Below are 24691 nucleotides of genomic sequence, written 5' to 3'. Positions count from 1 at the left end.
AACACAGCCTGTAACATGGCAGGTAGGACCTGATTGGCTGGTGCAATTTATCACTCACAGTGAAATTTATCACTCATTGCTAAATACGGGCATTTGTATGGTTATTTAGGATCCATTATTTTGTGTCATAATTAAAGAGGCCATTCCAGAGTAACAAGTAACTGCAAGAACTTACATGCTAAGTAGATCTAATCAGTGGCAGATTTACCACTACTAGACACACACCTTGGGGCGTCACCTGCAGACTGGCTCCCCTTCGCCCACCACCCTTGAGCAGCAGACACTTTTTTTTCTTTTCTTTTTTTTTTAACAGGAGAGGAGAGGCTGAGAGGGAGAGTGACATGTGAGCAGGGGACCGGGGACACAGCAGGACTGCTGTCACAGAAAGAGGTGGAGCTGTGTGTATATGTGTGCAGTGTGTTTGTGTGTGTATGCAGTATGCCTATGTGTGCAGTGTGTGTGTAGTGTAAGCAGCAGGGGGACATATTGTGTGTGTGGTGTGAGCAGTAGGGGGCAGTGTGTGTGTGTGTGTGCAGTATAAGCAGTAGGGGGGCAGTGTGTGTGTTCATGTATGTGTGTGTGAGCATTAGGGGGACAGTGTGTTTGTGTGTGCAGTGTAAGCAGTAAGGGGACAGTGTGTGTGTGCAGTGTGAGCAGTAGGGGGACAGTGTGTGTGTGTGCAGTATGAGCAGTAGGGGGACAGTGTGTGTGTGCAGTATGAGCAGTAGGGGGACAGTGTGTGTGTGCAGTATGAGCAGTAGGGGGACAGTGTGTGTGTCTGAGAGCAGAAGGAGGGCAGTGTGTGTGTGCAGTATGAGCAGTAGGGGGACAGTGTGTGTGTCTGAGAGCAGAAGGAGGGCAGTGTGTGTGTGAGCAGTAAGGGGACAGTGTGTGTGTGAGCAGTAGGGGGACAGTGTGTGTGTCTGAGAGCAGAAGGAGGGCAGTGTGTGTGTGAGCAGTAGGGGGCAGTGTGCGGGACTGATGGGGCAGTGAGATGTGATGGGAGCAGTAGGGGGCAGTGAGGGGTGGGACAGCAGCTATGTAGGCAGTGAGGGGTGATGGGGTAGTGAGCTGGGGGCGTCAAGACGGTGTGAGGAGGAAAGTGCAAGCAGTAGAGAAACAGTGAGGGGTGGGGGAGCAGTTAGGTGTGATAGTGAGTCAGGTGGGTGGGACCAGTAAGGTGAGAGCTGTGGGGTGCAGGGCAGTGTGAGGAGAGCAGTGGAGTGTGTGTGTGCATGACCCCACCCCCAATCTCCCACAGGCGGTCGGGAGATTGTGGGTGGGGTCATGCTGTCACCACTGCTGCGCTATGCAGAGTTGAGCAAAGGTGCGGGTGAAGGTGAATGGATGCAGTGCCCCGGGTCCTGATCCCGATTTCCCATGGGGCTTGGAGAGGATGTCATGTCTAAGCGCTGGCAGAAGAGAGACTGCACCTATGTGCAGTGTAAACGGCAGAGACACAGGAATAACCCAGGTCAGAGCCGCAGTGGGAACTGGGTCGGTCCCGGGTCTGAAACAGGATTGGAACAGTGTTCCAAATCCCGGGTCAGACCCGGGATTTTGGTGGAAAAGGGCTACAGTACAACATGACTTCCCCGTGCCATTAGCAGTGAAATGCTTGGTTGGATTGGCTACATGTTCAGACTTCTTTACACATTAATATGGCGAGGTCGTGGGTATACACTTACAATACACAGGACTAATGCATCCTATATACTTTAACCAGTGAATGACCAGCATCACACGCCAATCCATATGTTCCATGTCCGCACTGGAAAAGCTGGCAGAGGATGCTGCCCAGTCTCTCTGGGCCTCATTCAGAGGTGGGCGCAGTAGCAGCTGCGGCTTTTATCTCAGTCGCTACTGAATCCCTGCGGTAATGCTGTGGTCAATGGGCGTCACCAGCCACAGCACAAATCTGCTTGTGTGTACAAAAATTGGCACCATCGATTGGACATCAGCAGCACCATCAGCTATTAGTACAACCCTAATTCCTGACACGGCCGCTGCCAATACCCCACATTCCCAGTCACTGCTCCTTAAAATTATGTGGATCACCATGCACTTCTGATCGGGTGTGGTTCATTAGGTCGACATACATTGGGTCATTAGGTTGACATGGAAAAAGGTCGGCATGAGGGTTTTTTTTAAACTTTTTTTGGTGTCGTTTTCTTTGAAAAGTGACAGGGTACCCCAATTACTCCACCGTAACCCCTCGCATGGCTCGCTTCAAGGTTACCGTTCCCAATTGTAGTCCACGTGGAACGTTAAGTATGAAAAATGTCAAAAAATGAAAAAAATTGTGGAAAACTCATGTCAAACTTTTTCCATGTCGACCTAATGATCATGTCAACCAAACGTGGTCGACATAACGTTCATATCTTTGAGTGTGGAGTCACCAGCGATTAACGATGCGCGGCCCCGCGCTCGTTCATCGCTGGTGTCCCGTCGGCTGTGCATGCAGGTCAATATGGATGATCTCGTCCATATTTGCCTGCACTGCTGTGGAGCCGGGTGATGGGGGGAGTGAAGAAACTTCACTCCCCCTGTCACTGCCCCCCCGCCGCCGGGTCGCCCGTATCCGCCTTCGGGCAGCTCGGCAGTGGATCGCCAAATGTGTAAGGCCCTTAAGTCGCAATGCAGTGCAACAAAACTGCTTCACGAGACTTCACTGATTCATCTACTCTGCAACACTTGTACATCTTGTGCTATGATACATCGGCCGCGTCTTTTCTCATGATAAGTTCTGCCGTGCTTTGTGCATATTGAAAACAAATTCCTGTGTTTAAAGATGCAGGCCAGCGTCTCTGGTAGATTGGTGTTTTGCAGCATCTGCGATGCCAATGAAAGAGTCGTTACACTGCTCGGCGTGGCTTACTCGTGCCAAGCGACTCACGCCGCATGATGTATAGAAGGTAGGTGGACCCCTAAATAAATGAGATATAGATAGATCTATATATATATATATATATATATATATATATATATATATATATATATATATATATAGATATATATATATATATATATAGATAGATATATATATAGTAAATACTGCTAGGCTATGCATGATAATGTACCAGGTTAATACCAGCAATGCACTGTAGAAAATACACCATAGTTCTATGCAGTATAATATAACATATGTATAATGTACAATTCAAGTGCACAGCCTGGGACCTGATCTCTAAAGCAGGAGGTGGGCCAAAAGGCAGCGGGGCCCACCGGGGGTTTTCCCTGTACCCCTGTGGGCAAGTCCACCACTACAGATCTATGTACTCATGTTTATGTGTCATATAAAAATAAGTGTCAAACAGTAGTTATATGTAGATTATATTAGTATAAACAATGGAATATATAGATAAAAGACGTAAGCATACATTAATAAGTAACTGCTTCAGATTTCCCTACAGTAATATGTAGTTCTAATAATGGATGCTTACATTTTTCCTGTTATTACTTTATATGTTCTTCACCCTCCGAGTGAAGCAATGTAAGGTTATTACATACAATCATGGTGCACAAAATCCAGGCGGTCAGAATGCCGTAAGCAGCATCCCAACGAATCCCGGCGGTAAGTACTGTGGCCAGGGTTAGGCACTAGGGGGAGGGGGGTTAGGGTTAGACTGCGGGAGGAGACAGGGTTAAAATAATGATCAGAATCCGTCTGGATTTTGAATATTGGGATGCCGCTGTTGCCATTCTGACCGACATGATTCTGTGTGCCAGGATATCGATACCAACCGCGTACAATGTTACTGCGGCCTGGGCAATCTCTCTTTGGACTCCCACCAAGAAAGAAGTTTGTAGCTTTTCATAAACAGTCTTCTCTGAACAATACATTTCTGTTTCAGTATTGAACGTGACTGGCACTGCAGAGAGAACAGCAGAATGAGATATACAGTATGAACGGTCCTGTTACTTCAGCAGGAATCCATCTTTTAGTATGTCTTCGCTTTCCAGGATAAAGCTTGATGTACCAGTGTAGTAAGCCTGGCCAGAAACTTCCACAATCACCGCTTTATAGTCACCACAAACCGTTTCCTGAGAGAAGAGAGAGTCGGAACGTGAAAAGACAACAGTATGCGTGGTAGGTATACCACAGGGTGAGGCCAAAAATCGCTCAGATTTAAAGGTTAACAAAAGTAGCATGGTAAATGCTATTCACATTTTTAGTACATAATCTAAACGTGCATGGAGTACAGTTTATTTTAAATTAGTTTTGAATACGATATGGTCATTTCTTGGCGTGTAGCTGCCTTCAGTTCATTTATGGTTCTCGGTCGATGTTTGTAGACCTCAGCTGACAGATGGCCCCGTTGGCTGTGTAGAGGCCTCTTGTGAAGTTTATGAGGATGGTTTTCTGTCCAGTAACGAAAATCCTGCTGGTTAATGAAGCCATACAAATGAAAGTGAGCTTTGTCTGGAAATTGCAGCAATAACACCGGAAATGACCCACCGAGTGATGCAAAAACTTCAGAAATCCACTACAAATGTGTATCAGGAATGAAGGCCACCATCTGGGCGATATCATATTCAAAACAACTGAAAATTAACTGTATTCCATGAACTTTTACATTATGCACTAACATTCTGAATAGCATTTACCATGGTAACCTTTAAAATCTGGGAGGTTTCTTTGCCTCACCCTGTATAATCCATTTATTCCAATAATTTGTTTTTTTTCCCCAGTTCTGATGACTATATGCACCAGGGCATTTTATAATGCAGAAATTCTAAAGTGATCCTGTACTAGAAAGGAAAGGCCATTGAGCAGCAGATCTCTTCTATGACCCCCTATAGACCTACCCTCAAGAACATTTAACATAAAGACATTTGTACAGTATCTATCCAGCAATAATACCTTGACTGCTTTTCCAGTGAACAAGGAATCTGTGGCGCCACTCTTAAAGGTCCGGGTTTGTTCCAGCTGTATTAGACCTTTGTGGTATTGCAGAGCGATGCGAGCCGTCACCCCAGAACCGGTAGGGCTGCGATCAACCTGATGTCAGGGGCAATAAATATTATTTTACTGTGATCAATAGAAAGAGCCCATAAAACAGAAGACAGATCTTTTGTCTTATAAATTAAAGAGCATCATCTCAATGGGAAGAATGTTCATTCTTAAAAGGTATATTTCAAGGACATTCCCTAATTCTTAAAACATAATTCTAGTGCTTCAAGGCTACAAAAACTTGGTGGCACTTGCTAATTTAGGGATCTGAGGAAGATAACTCATTTTGTCTCTAGAAAATGGCACAAAGAAAGTGATGCATAATGGAGAGTTCTCAGGTGTGGTAAGTTATTCCTTAGGTGGGTGGTAGAGTACGAGTAAGAGGCGGGTGCCAGAGACGAGGCGCAGATCTAAGAGGGCAGTAGGTAGTGTTTATTCTAGCACCCTGCACCTTTCAAAATCCGTGCAGTTCCTCTTTCCTGCCTGGGGTGTCGCTCTTTGCTGTGATGCTTCTCAGCATACTCTGATCTATTACTCAGTGCTGTGATACAGACATGTATGTGCTAAGAAGCACCAGAGCAGAAAGCGACACCCCAGGCAGGAAAGAGGAACTGCACAGGATTTGAAAGGTGCAGGGTGCTAGAATGAACACTAGTAGAGTATTTTAAGAAAGTTGTAAAGATGTGCCCGCGCTCATGCATCCTGCGAATATACCATAATTGCAATTATTCACACCTGTTTGCAGCAAATTCACAGGAGTGTGTGTACCATGCAATCCTATAGTTCGCGGGTGTATGCGCAGTGCCCCGTAAATGTTCGCAGACACGCTATTTGCAGCAAACAACCCGGAATAGCCGCGAATAGCAGTAAAGCTGAGGCTGGACACATCTGTATGTAGGGGAGGTGTTCCCTTCCTGCAGCAGCACTATGAGATAAAGCACACAGCACAGATTTACAAGAGTCATATGCTTGCTACGCACCCCCTCTGAGACCATGCTGAAATTATGGTCGCAGTGCAATTTCAGCGTGATCACAGAAAGTAGGGAAGCCTCTTGCTGGTGCAGCCTGGCTGCGACGGCGGGAGGGCCACCGCCATCGTTTTTGATCTAAGTGGCCGATCAGCTGCCCTGATCACGCCCATGTTTGCCCCACCATGCATCCGTTTCGCCGGCCCTGGAAACGTTCCGTCTCCGCATAGGAAATGGAGCGTTGCCGCCCCCCTCCCGCCTCTGCCTGATTGACAGGCAGAGGCGTTCAGATTAACTGTGGGGTGCAACATGCGCAGGACGGGCCCTGTGCATGCTCCCACATCATCATTGTATTTTTTGCGGTTGGATCGCACGTTGCGTTCCAACCTGAGTAGGGTCCTAAGAGGGTTATTCGGAGTTAGCTTTGCAGAGAGAGTTAGATTTGGGTGGGGTGTGTTCAAACTGAAATCTAAATTGCAGTGTAAAAATAAAGCAGCCAGTATTTACCCTGCACAGAAACAATATAACCCATCCAAATCTAACTCTCTCTGCAAATGTTACATCTGCCCCCCCTGCAGTGCAACATGGTCTTGCCCAACTGCTAACTTTTTTGGTTTGCTAACAACTCTGAATAACTGCCTAAGTATTTTACATGCATTAGGAACAGTAAAATAATAAGGTATATGTTTATACTGAGCGTCCTGTGGGTCCTGGATTAATAACTTGGAATTATTTACCTTTATTTGCTGTTTGTACAATTTTGTTATGCGGGTATTATGCTTGCCCATTGTTTTGTACCTTTCGTTTATGTACACTTTGTACATAATAATAAAACTTTGTAATAATAATAATAATAATACTACACTGTGTACAAAATAATAAAACTCTCGTCTTAAGTAATAATAATAATAATAATAATAATAATAATAATAATGTGTATGGTATAATAAAAGCAATGCAATCAACAGTCGGCTAAAACAGTGTTGTGCGTTATTGTATTTGATTGGCGGCCAGCAACTGTCCAATCATGTATCACACTAAATACACAGCTTTCTTGAGGTCATCATATTGCCCAATCAATGACTTAAATATTGAATATCAACTGCCCCAAATTAATCTCACATTACACAAACTATTCTTTTTCCTAAATTGCACCCACATTCAGACACCATAGGAAGCCACTTTAATCAGCTAATATACATAGAGAGGCAGCCCATGAATTCACTATGTTCTTCATGCATATTGGTCATATAGGGCCTCACTTCTAGTCATACAGCCCTACCCATTCTCCCGTTACCGGTTAGGCCCCGCCTGTGGTGTGATATTAGTGTTTGGTACTTATGCTATGAGTAAACCGTTGTGTGTTGTCCTTATGCTCCGATACCCCCGTCCTGTTCTTATGTATACCCTGAATGGCGCTGTGTACGCTTTATGCCACCTTATGAATAAATAATAATAGGCTGCATTATAATGCATATTGCTCCAGCACACAAAGCGGTCACCATCACAGTGTGCAGACAACAAGATCTTTAACACCCAGCTACATGAGTAGTAAACGGAGGTGGCTTGGTACCTGGGAATCGGCAAATACACAGATATTGGCAGTGGGTTCCCCGCTGTATGCATCCTTTCCATCGGTTACTATGGTGCCATATAAGAAAGACAGGTCTTCACTGTCTGGATGGATGATTTTGACCTTCAAAACATATCAGAAAGTTTATGAGTAGGACATGTACAATGGCATGATAAGGTAGTTATGTTTATTATTATTATTTGAGATATGAAACATTAGTATTGGTGTTAATATAGTGATGGTTGAATAGTAGTGTTCATTCTAGCACCCTGCACCTTTCAAAATCCGTGCAGTTCTTCTTTCCTGCCTGGGGTGTCGCTCTCTGCGCTGGTGCTTCCCAGAACACTCTGGTCTGTATCTCAGCACTGAAATACAGACCAGTGTGCTGAGAAGCACCAGAGCAGAGAGCGACACCTCAGGTAGGAAAGAGGAACTGCATGGATTTTGAAAGGTGCAGGGTGCTAGAATGAACACTAGGATAGGAAGAGCAGGTGTAGAGTGATTTGGTAGGAGCAGGCAGTGTACCCTACCTGAGCCTTTACGGCATCAGTCACAGCAGCTGCAGCAGCAACTATGTCCCTTGTCCTCGATGTGCAAACGTCCAGGCCAAAGCGCTCTGCACTAACAAATGCGTAGAATGCTCCTCCATACGCAACGTCCACTACTACCTGCCCATAGCCCGGAACATCAACCGGAACATCTGGGTGCACAGAATACCAGGAGAGTCTGTTTCACAGAGATGTCTGCCCAAGTCAGGATTTATACTGATGCAGATCACAATTATACAGCTCTATCCTATATGAATCGGGTGTGGATTATTGGATCGACCACACTTAGGTCGACAGTGACTAGGTCGACACCTGAAATAGCGCGACACAGTCCCTAGGTCGACATAGAAAAAGGTTGACATAAGTTGGGGTGTTTTTTTTTTTTTCATTTTTTTGGCGTCATTTTCTTCGTGAAGTGACCGGGAACCCCAATTAGTGCACCGTGTCCCCTCACATGGCTCGCGAGCTTCGGGCAAGGTGCCTCGCTCCGCTATCGTTGCGCTCGGCACAGGTTACTATTCCCAATCGTGGTCCACGTGGATCGTAAAGTATGAAAACGTTACAAAAATGAAAAAAAAAAAAAGTGAAAAACTCATGTCAACCTTTTTCCATGTCGACCAATAGTGGTCGACCTAGAGACTGGATACCTATGAATCACAGTTGGCAAATGCATCAATAGTTACCAATGTCTACAATACATCAACTAGTACTGGACACTCCCTGTGTCAGGAACAGGATCTGAACGGCGTCTCCTTCAGTCTGTATAGTATCTGCCAATCAGCAGGCGGCAATACTGTCGACACACTCTCTCGGAACCTACGTGACAACACCTTATTGCTGCCCAGCTAAGCGCCCCCTTCCAGCACAAGTGAGGGGCATTCTGTTTGCATGGGATTCTACATCATTGCTCATATCTGGCACATGCACAGAGTGGAAACAAACAGAACATGCTTCACACCGGACGTGTGTTCAAGCTTGCATAGGCTCCACTATGTGTATTACAGAAAATACAGCCATAGAGGAAGTATCTGCCAAACTAATATAGAGATATACGGTATAAAAAGGCTGTTCTCTTGCATTATTCTACAGCACTGCAGAAACCAGAGTAGTAGGGTTTAAGGGATGCGTTTAATTTACCGGCTGTCGGGATCCCAGCGGTCAGGATACCAATGCCGGAATCCCGACAGCCGACAATACCACCAGACGGAGTCCCAGCGCAACAGGACTATTCCCACTCGTTGGTGTTGACGACACCCATAGAGTGGGAATAGCTCTTAGCGCTTTCCGCACTGCCGGGAATTCTGGTGGGAAGCCACTGTCGGGATATTGAGTCATCCATACCGAACCCGGGTATAATACCTCTTCCACACCAAATCCCGGGTCTGATCCAGGATCATCAACATGGCTTCAAGCCATGGTAACACCCATTTCAGACCCTCTATTGCCGGGCCAACCTTGGTCGTGTGTCAGTGTGAATAGTGGACCCCTCTTTCACACCGCAGCTACCCGGAACGGTCTCAGGAATAACCCTGGTGGCCAAGATACCGGGACACGCAACCCAGGCTGCCCCAGTAATATCCGGGTCAGGGGTGTGAAGGGGGTATTAGTTAGCACTAAGGCTATGTAGAGATTGATGTAGGAGTCTCTCTGACGGCTGGATAGCTCTGTGTGGGCACTATCCACCCACCCTCATTGTGGTGGCTCTGCAGGTGTACAATACTTTAAAAGCAAGACGACACAGAACTATTCATAGTGGCACAGAATAAAGCGGCCTGTGCATTCAGCTATTAGGAGATCCATTTAGTCATTAGTTCTACCTGCCCCAAATTTCTGCAGGTAAGCCTACAACAGGCATCACCCCCTAAATCTGGGATATCCCCTCAGTTTAGCTCTGAATGTGGGCACTGTAATATTTATTATCTGTGAAAAGGGTGAATGTGTGTACAGCAGTCATAGTACATTTATTATTACCTGTGTAGAGGGCCAATGTGAATACTGTAGTACTACCTATGCAGAGGGTGAATGCGGACACTGCAGTACTGTTACCTGTGCAGAGGGTGAATGCTGGCACTGTACAGTATTGTTACCTGTGCAGAGGGTGAATGCTGGCAATGTAGTATTGTTACTTGTGCAGATGGTGAATGCGGGCAATGTACGGTACTGTTACCTGTGCAGAGGGTGAATGTGGACCCCGTAGTACGGTTATCTGTGCAGGGTGGATGTGGGCATCGTAGTATCATTACCTATGCAGAGGGTGAATGTGGGCATCCTAGTATAGTTACCCGTGCTGAGGGTGAATGCGAGCACAGTACGGTACTGTTACTTGTGCAGAGGGTGAATGTGAGCACTGTGTATGGCTACCTGTGCAGAGGGTGGATGTGGGCATCGTAGTATCGTTACCCGTGCTGAGGGTGAATGCGAGCACTATAGTATCGTTACCCATGCAGAGGGTGAATGTGGGCACTGTAGTATTACTGTACCTGTGCAGTGGGCGAACGCGGGCACTGTAGTATTGTTACCTGTGCAGAGGGTGAATGCGGGCACCGTAGTAGTGTTACCTGTACAGAGGGTGAAAGTGCGCACTGTAGTACGGTTATCTGTGTAGAGGATGAATATCGACACCATAGTATTGCTACCTGTGCAGAGGGTGAATGCGGGTACTGCAGTATTGTTACCTGTGCAGTGGGTGAATGCGGGCACTGTAGTACTGTTACCTGTGCAGTGGGTGAATGCGGGCACTGTAGTATTGTTACCTGTGCAGAGGGTGAATGCGGGCACTGCAGTATTGTTACCTGTGCAGAGGGTGAATGTGGGCATCGTAGTATCGTTACCTGTGCAGTGGGTGAATGCGGGCACTGCAGTATTGTTACCTGTGCAGAGGGTGAATGTGGGCACTGTAGTATTGTTACCTGTGCAGAGGGTGAATGCGGGCACTGCAGTATTGTTACCTGTGCAGAGGGTGAATGTGGGCATCGTAGTATCGTTACCTGTGCAGTGGGTGAATGCGGGCACTGCAGTTTTGTTACCTGTGCAGAGGGTGAATGCGAGCACTATAGTATTGTTAACCGTGCAGAGGGTGAATGCGGGCACCATAGTAGTGTTACCTGTGCAGAGGGTGAATGTGGGCACTGTAGTATTGTTACCTGTGCAGAGGGTGAAGGCAGGGACGCTGTGAAAGCGCACTCGGCCACTGCAGCCCTCAGCATAGGAGACATAGGCCCGCACTAGACCGCAGGGGCAGTGTATATTGACCGGGGTCTCCGGCCCCTGCGGATCCACCAGCTTGTAGTCCACAGCAAAGCGCCCCAGGGCGATGATAGCGTGCCCGCACATGGTGCTGTAGCCGGCATTGTGCATGAAGAGCACCCCCAGGTGGGCCTCGGCCTCCTCGCTGGGCACCAGCAGCGCTCCATACATGTCCTGGTGACCGCGGGGCTCCAGCATCAGCATCCTGCGCACCCAGTCCATGTTCTCCCGCACCCAGCGCCTCTTCTCCAGGATTGTGCTCCCGCTCGGTACCGGCGCCCCGCTCAGCACGATCCGCAGAGGCTCCCCACCGGTATGCATGTCCACCACGGACAGCACCGGGCCATCGTTAGGCGGTAGACGCAGCTTCAGCACCGACATGACTCTCACTGGAAGCGTGGGTGACAACACACTTCACTACTGCATGCAGTGATTCCGCAGCGGCCATTTTGGTTTTGGGCAGATGGTGAGCGACACTAGTACGGAAAGGAGACGTTTCCCTTATGACTCATTTTCTGTCTGCTAGAGACGTCTCTATGTAATTAGCTCATTTATGCAATTGCTATGGTTACGCATGGCTTGTTCCCAAACATTGCCAATAGTAAACATGGCGGCTGCGCTCTTTATGTCCCATGATGCCTAGAGAGCTAAAACGAGTTACGTCACTGCATCCGCAGAGCCAGACCCGGAAGTGCTGGTTGTGTCTGACACCAGCGTTATGGTCTGTTGATGGGAGAGCCCTGACTGTGGTCCCTGATGGGTGAGTGCCTGCACCAAATGCAAGATCATACTATACAGAGTATATACCCGCTCTGAGCACTGTGCTGGGCCATGGCTGTAAGAGGATGTGCAGTGACTGGTCCTAAACCATAGGTCTGGTTGCTGTCCTCTTGTAATGATGTGACTAGGAGGGTCATTTACTTATTTGAAGATGAAAACCCTTGAAATGAGGATGCATGGTCTGCTGATTCTGCATTACACGGAATAAGGACATTATGGTGCTTGTTTATCAAGCCCCTTGTTATCTAAAGCATTCAGGTCCTGCAGTTTCAATTTCAGGGCAATGTAGCAATAGCTTGACGCTCTGATATTGCCTGTGAATGGCTAATTAGTGCTGCAGACTACAGTGCCCACTATTCTCAGGATAGATGCTAGAACCAAGTGAGCTAAATTACCTCTGACGTCAGGGGGAGGAGCTAGGCCGGCGGGATAGTACTTTTAACTATCCACGCCACCAACTACTCCCTTTGGTCACCTGGTGGCGAACGAAGCAAGCCACCGAGCCCGAAACGTGGCGAGCGAACATTTCGGGTAGCCTGTTTGGCCCTTGCTCCTCACCCTGGTGATGTCAGAGGTCCTTTTCCCAACTTGGTTTTAGCCATAACCCTATTCTTAGTGGGTAGCACATAAAAATACAATGTAGATATGGCAGGGGTATACCTCTCACCTGTATCTCGCGTCAGCCTCAGTAGTAAGGCAAGAATATTTACAATTATGCCATGACACCCATATTTTATGAAACCTGGGTAACGCCTTATGATTTGTGTACATGATGCGTTTGTGTCTAGTAGCATTATTACGTAATTATTCCAGGTAATCCGCTCAGGAGGCACCACAACCCCAGGAAGACTTCTTTGAAAAATAAGTTACGAAAAATAATTCCTTATTGCCCCAATATGCTGCTATGAGGAATGATAGGGGCCTATACCTCAAGATCGACAATAGGCCGCTAAGTACCTTTTAAGTATATATCATTGTTTGTAGCTGTACCTCTACACATCACTATCCTGTAAAAAGCTAAATGGTTTGCAATCAAAACAGGCTGCCGGACACATTTCATTGTGTCCTACAGATGGCAGGGGAAGGTGGAGAAGAGAAATGTCACAGTGCAGACAGAGCTCAGAGAGGCGTTCCAATGACTCTGCTCACTACATTGTGTGACTGTGGTTGCCATGGTAGTCTAGGATCGTAAATCATTGGTGGCAGTCTGATGGAAAAAACAATGGAAAATGGTAAATATTAACACTCTTATAGCCTGCTGCAGTAATTTACATTAGAGGTACTGTAGATCAACACATGGGATTTTGGCTATTGTAGAACTACAAGTCCTAAAATGCTTTCCAGGTCTCTATCCATTTTGGCCACATAGGATGTGGATCGAAACTGTCCAGCGCTCTAGTTGGAAGATGTCAGAAAGGTGAAAGCACTTATTGCATTGCAGATGACAACAACATTGTCGCGGCAAAGCCGGTGGTTGCGTCTCTGTGTCAGCTCTTAGAGAAAAGCACCTGAAATCCACAGCTCACAAGTAAAAAGGTCCTTTTACACCCAAAAAAATGAATAAATAGTAAATCTTCTTGTCTGGTGGGATATAGGATTTCTAGGGCTTCAGTATATTATGTTGAGATTCATAATGTTGACATGAGAATTTCGCCATGGTCATTATGTCGACAGTGAGAACATTCAGCAAGTCGACATTTTCTTTTTGAGGTTAGTCTAACCCTAGCAGTAGTGTAGATATACAAGGTGCCACCATTGTATATCAGCATATAGACATACTGACCTGTAGATGTTTTTAAAAGAAGCAAAATTCATGTGTTCTTGAGGGAATTATCTATTTCCGTGGTGTTTAAAAATGTTTTGTGTTACTTTCCAGATGTGGTTACAGGGAAAATGTGCATTGGCCTTTACTGTGGAAAACCAGTTATTTTCTCCAATGGCTCCAATGAAACATTCGGAGATTGTGGGGTAAGTTCATTTCATTGGAATGTTTCCCAAATATATTTGTATTATTCTGAACATATTCACATTATGTCTTTTAGTAACACCCTGTCACTATGCAGGTTAGGTGTCCTCATTGTCTAAAGAATTACTGCAGTGGAGACAAAATATGTGACTTTTTTAGTAGTCATATGTGGGCAGATTTAATCATCTAATCTGCATGCTGAAGAAAATGGACACGTGACAGTATTGGCTATACAATCTTTGTGGCCAAATCTGACACACAAATCCACACACACAGATGACCACTACATGACACCTTGTGTGTGGTTAGATCGTCCAGTAACATGGAAATGGTACAATGCATTACCAAGCAGTAACTTTAAAACTATGCATTTCTTCTCTCACTCCCGTCTACGTGACTGTGTTGCTCTACACTTACTGAACGTTCTTCCTCACCTAACCAGACTTTCCTCCAACCTTCAATCTTCCAAGCGCTCTCCCAAAACTCACCTCTTCACTATAATCTCACCTACCCCTGCCTGATAATATCCCCTCTGCTGTGACGTGCGGTGAGGTTAATGACTGGGAAGGCACTAGCTATCATTAGAGTCAGATTTACACACACATATACATATCTATATATATATATATCTATATATATATCTATATATCTATATATATATATATATATATATATATATATATATATATATATATATAGAGATAGATATATCGGGATCCCAGATGATTTTAAAAGCTATCCCTGATCCCTAAACCCCCTAACCCTCCCTCTTTCACAGCCTAATCCTAACCTTCCCTGCAGACTACCCCTCAATACCCCCCCTGCAGCCTAACCCTTGCTCTGCAGGGTAAACCCCCCCCCAGATCACATGTATATCAAAGAAATAACAGGCACTGTACTCAGTATGGACATATACACAGAGCAGTACACACACACACACACACACACACACACACACACACACACACACACACACACACACACACACACACACACACACACACACACACACACACACACACACACACACACACACACACACACACACACACACACCCAGTATAAGCCCTCCCATCTATGTAATGAGAGAGCCTTACTGTATATCAGCCAGTACCTGCTGGTCTCCTTTCCACCAAACTTTTGCTGGCAGGCTGGGGTACTCTCCTGTTACTCGCCCGCTGAAATTTTGAGCTCGGTGGCTGGCGGCAGACAGGGGACTCAGGTCTGCGCCCTTCTCCCCCGGTATACGGCCAGGTTTCCTCTGGTATGTGCTGCAATCTCCTCCCGGTATGCGGGGCCCGGCGTTGCAGTGAGAGACGGCTTCATCTCCTGTGCGGGGGAAGGTGTGCGGTCACTATAACAGCGGGTCCGGGCTGCAGGAAATGGGCAGCCTTGGTCACTCTGTTCCTAACGCGGTGGCTTGGTCTCTTCCTGGATAGTCACAAGACACATCCGAGGTCTCCAATCACAGCTCAAGCTATTGTGAGGCATGCCTCACTTGGCTCTGGTGTGATTGGCCGTTGTGTATCCCCGCCTCGCTCCACAGGCAGCGCTGCAGCAGTCCCCAAGTATGAGATGTGAGGCAGCGTTGTTGCTGCCTCACGTCTCGTTTCTCCCTTCAGTTCCACAGAGATCTATACAAATGATCACTTTAATACAAAGAAGATGATTATTTGTTATAAATATCTTCTTTCTATTATTCTAATCATTTTATAGTCAGAACTCTGGACAATAACAGGGGGTATGACAGGAGAGGCTCTGCCTCCCCTGACTGCACGTCCCAGCCCCTTTCTATATTCTACAAGCTCCGGTCCCATGCCCATTTTGTGTCCTATATTAGCTCCTGTTGCCTCAGCATTACCCTCTCACATATGTGCCTCCTCCGTGCTTGTTCTGTTCATGTATGCGATTGTATTATGTATCACGTGTAATTCTGACTGTCCCGAAGCAGCAGTTTGTGTCGCCTCATAAATAAAAGAAGCTGATGGTGGTCTGTCTCTCTTTCGCTCTCATTTTAAATTACTTATATTTTGAATAACATGCCTTTATTTAATGGTACAGATTCCATTGGAAAAAAGTCTCCAGTTGATATGATCGCTGATCCTTGATATGATGGTATCCGTTTGGATATGTGTAACTTGCGCTGCATTATATGTAATGTACAGAAGCATTTGGCTTATATAATGCATCACAATTTCTGTAATACATTATACACTATGGGCCGGACTCAAATGATCTCCTGTCTAAAGTGACGAGAGATAAAGGCGCGATTGCAAATGTGATCCGTTATCTCGCTCATTAGAGTCTGGTTTAGGCGTGTCAAGCAGCCTAAAACCGACTAAAATAACGGGAGTAGCAAGCTGAAATTAAGTTGTCACGCTCGTCGGCAGTAACATTAGAATACAGCCGGCGGGCGCAATTGAGGGCGTGAGGGAGAAACATTTGAATCCTCCCCTATATATACTAGGCTCTACTGTGATTCTATTTTCTAGGCTTGTCCACGAGGCCAAAGGTCTGATACGAGCAGCATCTGCCGGCAATGCACAGAGTCTCCCGACCTTTATGATTGGCTGTATCTGGGTTTCATGGCAATGCTTCCACTCATCTTACACTGGTTCTTCATCGAATGGTATTCTGGTAAAAAGAGGTAAGTTGCTTATGCTTTTTTTAAATGAACTATTAGGAAATAATACAGAGAATGCTGAACAGTTGAGCTACAGTATGTATTTCTGAAATAAAATTTGTGTCTTACCGTGGTTATGAGGAAACATATATATTGAAACATAAATTAAATATGTTCTGGCCAACACAGGTGTTGGCAGATGCAGGTATACATGGTGGGGAGGGGTCACACATATATGTATACATGGGATCTTACATTTTACATCATGTGATTCACTGACTTCTGTTTGTATCTTTTACTGTATGTTTCAGTGTTATGCTGGTTACACAATTGCCAAAATATAGTTCGTACTCCTGACTAACAGTATATTTGCTGGACCATCGGTTCGTATGTACAAATGCGATATGTTTGTGAGCAACGGCGTTCATAGACCTATTATGTTGGCTGTGCAGAATGGTATATGCCGATATTCATTATGTGGACAGAAATACTTGGCCGCACCTGTTAATTATTGACTTCAGGCATTTCAGTCGGGTTTGGGACTCCAGGTCGACAACAAAAAGGTTGACACACCTTAGGTCGACGCCAATTGGTCGACACCTTAGGTCGACATGGACAAAAGGTCGACAGGAACAAGGTCGACATGGAAAAAGGTCGACATGAGTTTTTTTATGGGGGGTTTTGTGTCGTTTTCTTCGTAGAGTGACCGGCAACCCCAATTAGTGCACCGCGTCCCCTCGCATGGTGCCTTCGCTCCGCTCCGCTCGGCATAGATTACCGTTCCAATCGTAGTCCACATGGATCGTTAAGTATGAAAAAGTTCCAAAAAATAAAAAAATTGTGATAAACTCATGTCGACCTTTTTCCATGTCGACCTTGTTCCTGTTGACCTTTTGTCCATGTCGACATTTTGTCCATGTCGACCTAAGGTGTGTCGACCAATTGGCGTCGACCTAAGGTGTGTCGACCTTTTTGTTGTCGACCTGGAGTCCGGATACCTTTCAGTCAAACCCGTTGCCACAGGTGTATAAATTCAAGCACCTAGCCATTCAGTCTCCATTGGTAAACAATTGCCATATTAAAGTATATGTATTTGAATACAATCAGAATCAGAATCACTTTTTATTGCCAAGTATATCAGTACCGAATACAGAGTACACAAGGAATTTGTTTCCGGTAACCACTGCTCTCAGACAACACAATAGGACGGCAACGACATAACGCAGCATAACACAACACCGAGAAGGGAAGCATGGCGGTGCTTGAGTAGCATCTTCTGTGTGAGGTTGTGGGATGGTCTAGGCAATAGTCGAGTTCAACATGATAGTTGCCCGGGGAAAGAAGCTGTTCCTATGTCTGGCAGTCCTCGCTAGCCTCGAACTGTGCCGCCTACTAGACGGCAGCCGTCGGAACAGGTCATGGGCAGGGTGGGAGCGGTCATTGATGATCCTTTCCGCCTGCTTCGTGACCCTAGCCCGATAGATGTCTTCAATTGCCGGGAGATTAGTCCCTACGATTTTACCAGCAACTTTAACAATTCGTTGTAGTCTGTTCTTGTCGTGAGTTGAGGCCGAGCCAAACCACACTATTATTGAGTTGCTGAGGACAGATTGGATGATTGCCGAGTAAAAGAGTATCCGCAGTTCCCGCGGCAGTTTGAACTTCCTAAGTTGGCGTAAGAAATGCAGTCTCTGTTGGGCCTTACCCACGATGCCGTCAATATTAGCCTGCCACCTCAAATCCTTGCCGATCGTGGAGCCTAGAAACCGGAAGGATTCTACTATCGCTACTGCATTGTCCGCAATTGATAGTGGGTTTACTGAAGGAGGGTGCTTCCTGAAATCAATAATCATCTCAACCGTTATGGATGTATTTAGCTGTAGATTGTTAGTGTCGCACCAGGTGACCAGTCTCTCAACCTCCTTCCTGTAGGCAGTCTCCACCCCATCCGTAATGATACCAATTAGTGTGATGTCATCCACGAATTTGATGAGTTTCACCAATGTTTCTTCAGAGGTGCAGTTGTTGGTATAGAGAGAAAAGAGGAAGGGAGAGAGGACACACCCTTGGGGCGCCCCCGTGCTGGTTGACCTGACCCCGGAGATGAATTTCCCCATCCTCACTCGCTGCTGCCTTTCCATTAAGAAATTCACCACCCATGAGCATAGTAGTTCTGAGACACCTAGACCGTGCATTTTAGATCGCAGCCGGGCGGGGATGGTAGTATTGAAAGCCGAGCTGAAGTCCACAAACAGGACCCTCGCATAGCCCTTTGGCGAGTCCAGGTGCTGCAGGATGGAGTGCAGGCCCAGATTCACCCTATCCTCTGCCGATCTATTTTCCCTGTAGGCGAACTGCAGAGGGTCTAGGAGGGAGCCTACTGTGGACTTGAGCTGAGCCACTACCAGTCGCTCCATCGTTTTCATCACCACCGATGTTAGCTCTACCGGCCTGTAGTTGTTCAGGTTCCCGGAAGAGGACGGTTTCTTCGATACAGGGATGATGAGTGATCAATGTCATCATCACATCAGTGAACAATGTCATGACAGTCCCTGTTGGTGTAATGGCCAGGTGTCCGAATACTTTTGTCCATATAGTGTATGTTGCAGTTGTACATCTGCCTACGTGTACGGACAAACAGCCGACGGGCCCATATGCCGGCCGCAGGAACTGCTGACAGTGACGTCACTACCGATTCCTATAGCCAGTCAACTCGGTGGCGGATTGGTAAGTGTATATGCACAATGTCGTGTGTGCATAACCTTACCAATAGTTAGATCTGTTGCCTCCCCTTATTTTATATACACCACATTTATCGTTATTGTCACTGATTTGCTGCACCAGACATACAAGCTAGACAAACTAAATGCAGCTGTAAGAACAAAGTGTAGTGAAGTCTTAAGAGTTTACAGTTTAGTTGAAATGTAGTTAGTAATAAGAATAGATTGTTAGAATTATATAATTACATGTTCTCTATAGTCTTATAAACAGGCACAATTCAAGGGCCAAAAAGAATTCACGGGAAAATCTAAATCCTTGGGATACACTGTTCTCATATACACCATAACTCTCCTATGGCACTAGGAAAAGATGCCGTTATAAATGCATTGTGGTTTAGCAATGATTATAAGACTTGGAACATTGCAGCTTATGCAGCACCCTCCTGTAGGAATACACCCACTTCCTCCTGTATAGGTGAGGCTGAACAATACTGAAAACATAAAGCATCTTGATTTAAAACTAAAACGAAAAAAACCACATTATATAGTCCATATGGAGCCAAGCTGGCAATTGTTACCTGTTTCCACATTAATAATTATTTTGTTCTAAACATTATACTACAATTTCCTATTCTAGAAGATTCTAAATAGCTCATGGAGCCCTGCAGGTATTAACAGAAATAGCAGAAAACCTAATTACAAGGCACAATAATAAAACTGTCAGTGATATAACGCTTAGGGCTGACTGACGGGTATTGTCATCACTGACTGTTTCTGCAGAGAAAATATATGAGAGGGGGCTGGTGAGGAGGGTATAGTTATGGGGTAACTGAAGGGCATTGTATGGCGGAGGTGAGCAGTCTTCAGCTATGGGCTGGGCTAGGTAAGATATGGGTCAAGGGGGGTCATTCCGAGTTGTTCGCTCGCTAGCAGTTTTTAGCAGCCGTGCAAACGCTATGCCGCCTCCCACTGGGAGTGTATGTTAGCTTAGCAGAAGTGCATATGAAAGATTCGCAGAGTGGCTACAAATTTATTTTGTGCAGTTTCTGAGTAGCTCCAAACCTACTCAGCGCTTGACTTCGATGACTTCAGACTGTTCAGTTCCTGTTTTGACGTCACGAACACACCCTGCGTTCGGCCAGCCACGCCTGCGTTTTTCCTGGCACGCCTGTGTTTTTTTGAACACTCCCTAAAAACCGTCAGTTGACACCCAGAAACGCCCACTTCATGTCAATCACTCTGCGGCCAGGAGTGCGACTGAAAAGCTTCGCTATACCTTGTGTGAAACTACATCTTTCTTTGTACTTTAACGTTGGCGTGCGCATTGCGCCGCATACGCATGTGCAGAAGTGCCGTTTTTTGCCTCATCGCTGCATAGCGACCGAATGCAGCTAGCGATCAACTCTGAATCATATGCTGTCATTCAGGAAATGTTACCCAATCCCTCCATAAGGCCAGTCCATTTACCGACTGTCATAATTACAGCATTCTGTAACTGTCACATTGCAATTGTGTAGCACAGACGTACCGACGTGAGTGCTAATTTTCATCTTACTTTTTATGCAACATTGCATATGATACTTTTTCTTTTAATATTGGTATTATTGTTGTTGTTATTATTATTATTATTACAGGTTGAGTATCCCATATCCAAATATTCCGAAATACGGAATATTCCGAAATACGGACTTTTTTGAGTGAGAGTGAGATAGTGAAACCTTTGTTTTTTGATGGCTCAATGTACACAAACTTTGTTTAATACACAAAGTTATTAAAAAATATTGTATTAAATGACCTTTAGGCTGTGTGTATAAGGTGTATATGAAACATAAATGAATTGTGTGAATGTACACACACTTTGTTTAATGCACAAAGTTATAAAAAATATTGGCTAAAATGACCTTCAGGCTGTGTGTATAAGGTGTGTATGTAACATAAATGCATTCTGTGCTTAGATTTAGGTCCCATCACCATGATATCTCATTATGGTATGCAATTATTCCAAAATACGGAAAAATCCGATATCCAAAATACCTCTGGTCCCAAGCATTTTGGATAAGGGAGACTCAACCTGTATTATTATTACCTACACAACACAACAATAATAATTGTTCCACACAAAGCAAAGCGTTTCATATTGGCTTTTTTTTTTTCTTTTTTCGTTTTTTAATGGTCGTTTTGTTTCTTACAGTTCAGTAAAATATCTGGCATACGCAGGAAACAAAACGTACAGTAATACCAACTCTTGTGTTTAACTGCAGAAATCAGATGGAGAAATGTAATGCTCAGTACAACTCCTGTTATGCAATAATGCTCAGTATAACTTATGTTATGCAATAGGCTGTGTACGTCAGTCATTTAAGGGGGAATCCATATCAGCCGCAGGGTTTGCTGCGCGGGGAGTCGCTTTGGGTTTCATGGCCGCAGGTATTCAGTAATACAGCCTTTTCCCTCACGCATTAGACCAGGGGTTACTCACGCTAACCCATTGATCCTGCGTAAAGTGCGGTATCGGTGTCTTTCCCCCGCGTTAAACCCCATCAAGTTGCCTTTCCCCGCAGACTCCTGAAGCTGGGAGGAGAAGTTCCCCTCTGTGACTTAGTACACTTGGTAATCCCCGCTAACTTCGACGCGGCTAATTGGATCCGTTCATAGTACACCATATTTGTAGATTTCTGTACACTTGTAATGGGATGAACTCTCCTCTAGCTGTGTATTGGTAAGGCGAGTTCTCATTATGTCTCTTTAGTTCCAGTGCGCTCTTCCAGCACATCACAGCCTTGTTTGAATGCACCGTAGCTGCCCTGATAACGTTACTTGTTATTGAACCCATTGGATCTCTGCACGTTCGCTCGTGTGGTGTGGAGAAGCTTTCTGATTGGTATACGATGCTGTATAATCCCAGTCCAGATTATGTCAACACTGTGCACTGTACCCAGGAAGCCGTCTATCCCTTGTAAGTATATCCAATCCTGCCTACATTATCCTTGGTTTTATATTGTGGTTCATGCAGTATTCGGTGACTGGTGATGTCATTATTATTGATCGGTAGTGATATCACTCCTCCATTATAACAAGACATCTCATTAAGGGGTATATTCAATTGAAGTCGAAAAGACGTCAGTTTTCGACTTTTTTCGGTCGGAATGGGTTCTGACCTATTCAATATAACCCAAAATTATTCATCAAGTCGAGGAATTCGACTTGTGAAAAGCACGTGGATCGGCGTGAATAGCTGCCGATCCACGTGCTTCTGTCGAATACGTTTTGGCCCCCTTTTCAGATTGAGGACATGAGAAGGGGCGTCAGGCTGCAGGGCACTTCCTCTGGTGGGCGCTCCCAGGCCAGGCTCCTCTCTCCCAGCAGCGCAGCCCGGCTGCCGCTGACGTGTCCCACGCCACAGCTGACTTGTCCCCCCCACCGCCTGACATGTCCCCCTGGCCGCTGCTGATAGATACACCCCGCCGCTGCTGACGGGTCCCCCCGGCCGCCTGACAAGTCCCCCCAGCCGCCGCAGATGCCTCCCATGGGCGCAGCTGATAACGGGTCCCCACAGCCACCTGACAGGTACCCCCAGCCGCTGCAGATACCTCTCCCTGGCCGCTGCTGACGGGTCCCCCACACCCGGCTGCCTGACAGGTGCCCCCGTGATAGGTCCCTCCTGCTGCCGCTGACAGCTACACCCGACAGCCGCTAGCAGCAGCAGGACGGGACACCGTGAGCGGGCAAATCCGACAGTCTGATTTGGCCGCTCATTTGAATAGGGCTTGTAGGACCCATTCCGACAAATGCATGTTGGAATGGATTCGACTTTAATTGAATATACCCCCTAAATGTCTAAAGTCTTGCACTAGAACAGAATTCTTGCTATAAGCCACAAGTGAAGGCTGTAATACGTCTCCCTGTCGCCCGTAGGTATACGATTGTGTTCATTTACTATGCCTTCTGTCTGGTGCTGATGATGCTGCTCAGACCTCTCCTGATAAAGAAGATCGCCTGCGGCCTAGGGAAGTCGGATCGTTTTAAAAGCATCTACGCAGCACTTTATTTTTTCCCAATCCTAACGGTGATACAGGCGGTAGGAGGCGGATTACTATGTAAGTGAAAGTTGGATTTACATCATGTGTCAGTAAAGGTTGTACTCTGATTACTGAATATGTGACTTTAATGAAGCACAGTGTTACAGGACTAGCCAGCATAAGATAATTGGTGGGCAAATCTAAAAAGGTGCAATGTTTATAATGTTTATCACCAAATTTAAAGAGGCTTTCCAGTATAGATCCCAACATCTTTAAGAACGAAACTGTTGATTCCCCCCCCCCCCCCCCCCACCCCACCCCAAGAAGATATTCAGAAATATTTTTTTTTTCTTTAAAGTTAGAAAGCACTTATATATAAATATTTTCTGGGAAAAAAATATGCCATGGGGTATCTCGCACCTCCTTGTGTCCATAAACCCCAATTGTATACTTACCGCCCATCCCTCATTGGCAATAGACTTCCCTCCTAAGTGGTCATAGATCCTATTTACAGTCTCCCCCCACAGCGCGCGCGCACACACACACACACACACACACACACACACACACACACACACACACACACACACACACTCCCTTAGTAGTGAAAGAGACCCTCTTTTATAATCTCCCCCCCCCCCTCCCCCCCCCGTGTAAAGCTCCCGTTTTTTCCACCCTAATACTCTTCATGTCTGAAGGATAGAGCACCCCTCACATCGTAACTATACTACTACTCCCAGTCTTCCTCACCTTCTCCTCTTACCGACCCTTGCATTTATAAGCAGATGCTGCCGCGAACAGAGTGCAGGGGGGGAGACCTCAGCCAATCCCACACATCAGGCAAAGGGAAGAGACTGTAACGGGTGCGCTGGTTATGCAAATGAGCTAGGTCCATTTACATGTATTATAATAAAGTAACAATCCTATGTGATGTACTGTAATTCTTCCCCCGAGAATAGAACAGTCTGTTCTCTGTGTGCCAGCATTGTTCCTGCAGTCCCCCTCTGTCACCTCTGCTGCCAGTACTTGCGTATGAACAGCCAGCGCATTGGATCATTTATCATCTGATTAATTCTCTCTTCTCACCTTTCAAGATTACGCCTTCCCGTACATCATTCTGGTATTGTCATTAATAACGCTGGCTGTGTATATGTCTGCATCAGAGATAGAGGTAAGAATGGACTATTACGCTTCATGTCCGTGTCATTCCTACTTGCTTTGCCGTTATTATAAAGCACTACAGAGCATAGCAATCGCTCACAATCACATCTCCGCTTAGCAATTACCTCTTGCT

The 24691-nt window shown here is 45.9% G+C and overlaps 2 protein-coding genes across 6 annotated transcripts in view; one reads left to right on the top strand and one right to left on the bottom strand.

The window, feature by feature from the left end:
* Positions 1–24691, top strand: part of JKAMP (JNK1/MAPK8 associated membrane protein) — a 57349-nt gene that overhangs the window by 24135 nt on the left and 8523 nt on the right. The window contains exons 1-7 of one of the 5 annotated variants that reach the window (XM_063947371.1): positions 11938–12049; positions 13142–13301; positions 13946–14037; positions 16528–16682; positions 22128–22334; positions 23294–23475; positions 24492–24568. In XM_063947371.1, coding sequence (XP_063803441.1) covers positions 13280–13301; positions 13946–14037; positions 16528–16682; positions 22128–22334; positions 23294–23475; positions 24492–24568 — 735 coding nt within the window. In that variant the 5' untranslated portion in view covers positions 11938–12049; positions 13142–13279. Of the gene's footprint in view, positions 1–4002; positions 4091–11937; positions 12050–13110; positions 13302–13945; positions 14038–16527; positions 16683–22127; positions 22335–23293; positions 23476–24491; positions 24569–24691 lie in introns of those variants that run through there. The other 4 variants (XM_063947370.1, XM_063947372.1, XM_063947373.1 and 1 more) reach the window with 4 other exon arrangements.
* Positions 3317–11773, bottom strand: L3HYPDH (trans-L-3-hydroxyproline dehydratase). The gene is made up of 5 exons (XM_063947368.1): positions 11187–11773; positions 8026–8195; positions 7496–7618; positions 4865–5002; positions 3317–4044 (listed from the first exon to the last, which is right to left on the bottom strand). Exons 1-5 carry the CDS (start codon positions 11668–11670, stop codon positions 3919–3921), a joined length of 1041 nt encoding a protein of 346 aa, XP_063803438.1. The 5' UTR covers positions 11671–11773; the 3' UTR covers positions 3317–3918.

Source organism: Pseudophryne corroboree, chromosome 12 (genome assembly GCF_028390025.1).
Source record: "Pseudophryne corroboree isolate aPseCor3 chromosome 12, aPseCor3.hap2, whole genome shotgun sequence".
In the NCBI taxonomy this organism is placed as follows: Eukaryota; Metazoa; Chordata; class Amphibia; order Anura; family Myobatrachidae; genus Pseudophryne; species Pseudophryne corroboree.
The sequence above is the reverse complement of the archived record's forward strand: the minus strand, read 5'-3'. Positions and strand labels throughout refer to the sequence as shown.

Coding starts and splice junctions, on each gene's coding strand:
- L3HYPDH (XM_063947368.1), bottom strand. CDS start 11,670: ATGTCGGTGCTGAAGCTGCGTCTACCGCCTAACGATGGCCCGGTGCTG. Junction 7,619..8,025: donor CTGATGCCGTAAAGGCTCAG/GTAGGGTACACT, acceptor TATGTTTTGAAG/GTCAAAATCATCCATCCAGA. Junction 4,045..4,864: donor TCACTGGAAAAGCAGTCAAG/GTATTATTGCTG, acceptor CTCTTCTCTCAG/GAAACGGTTTGTGGTGACTA.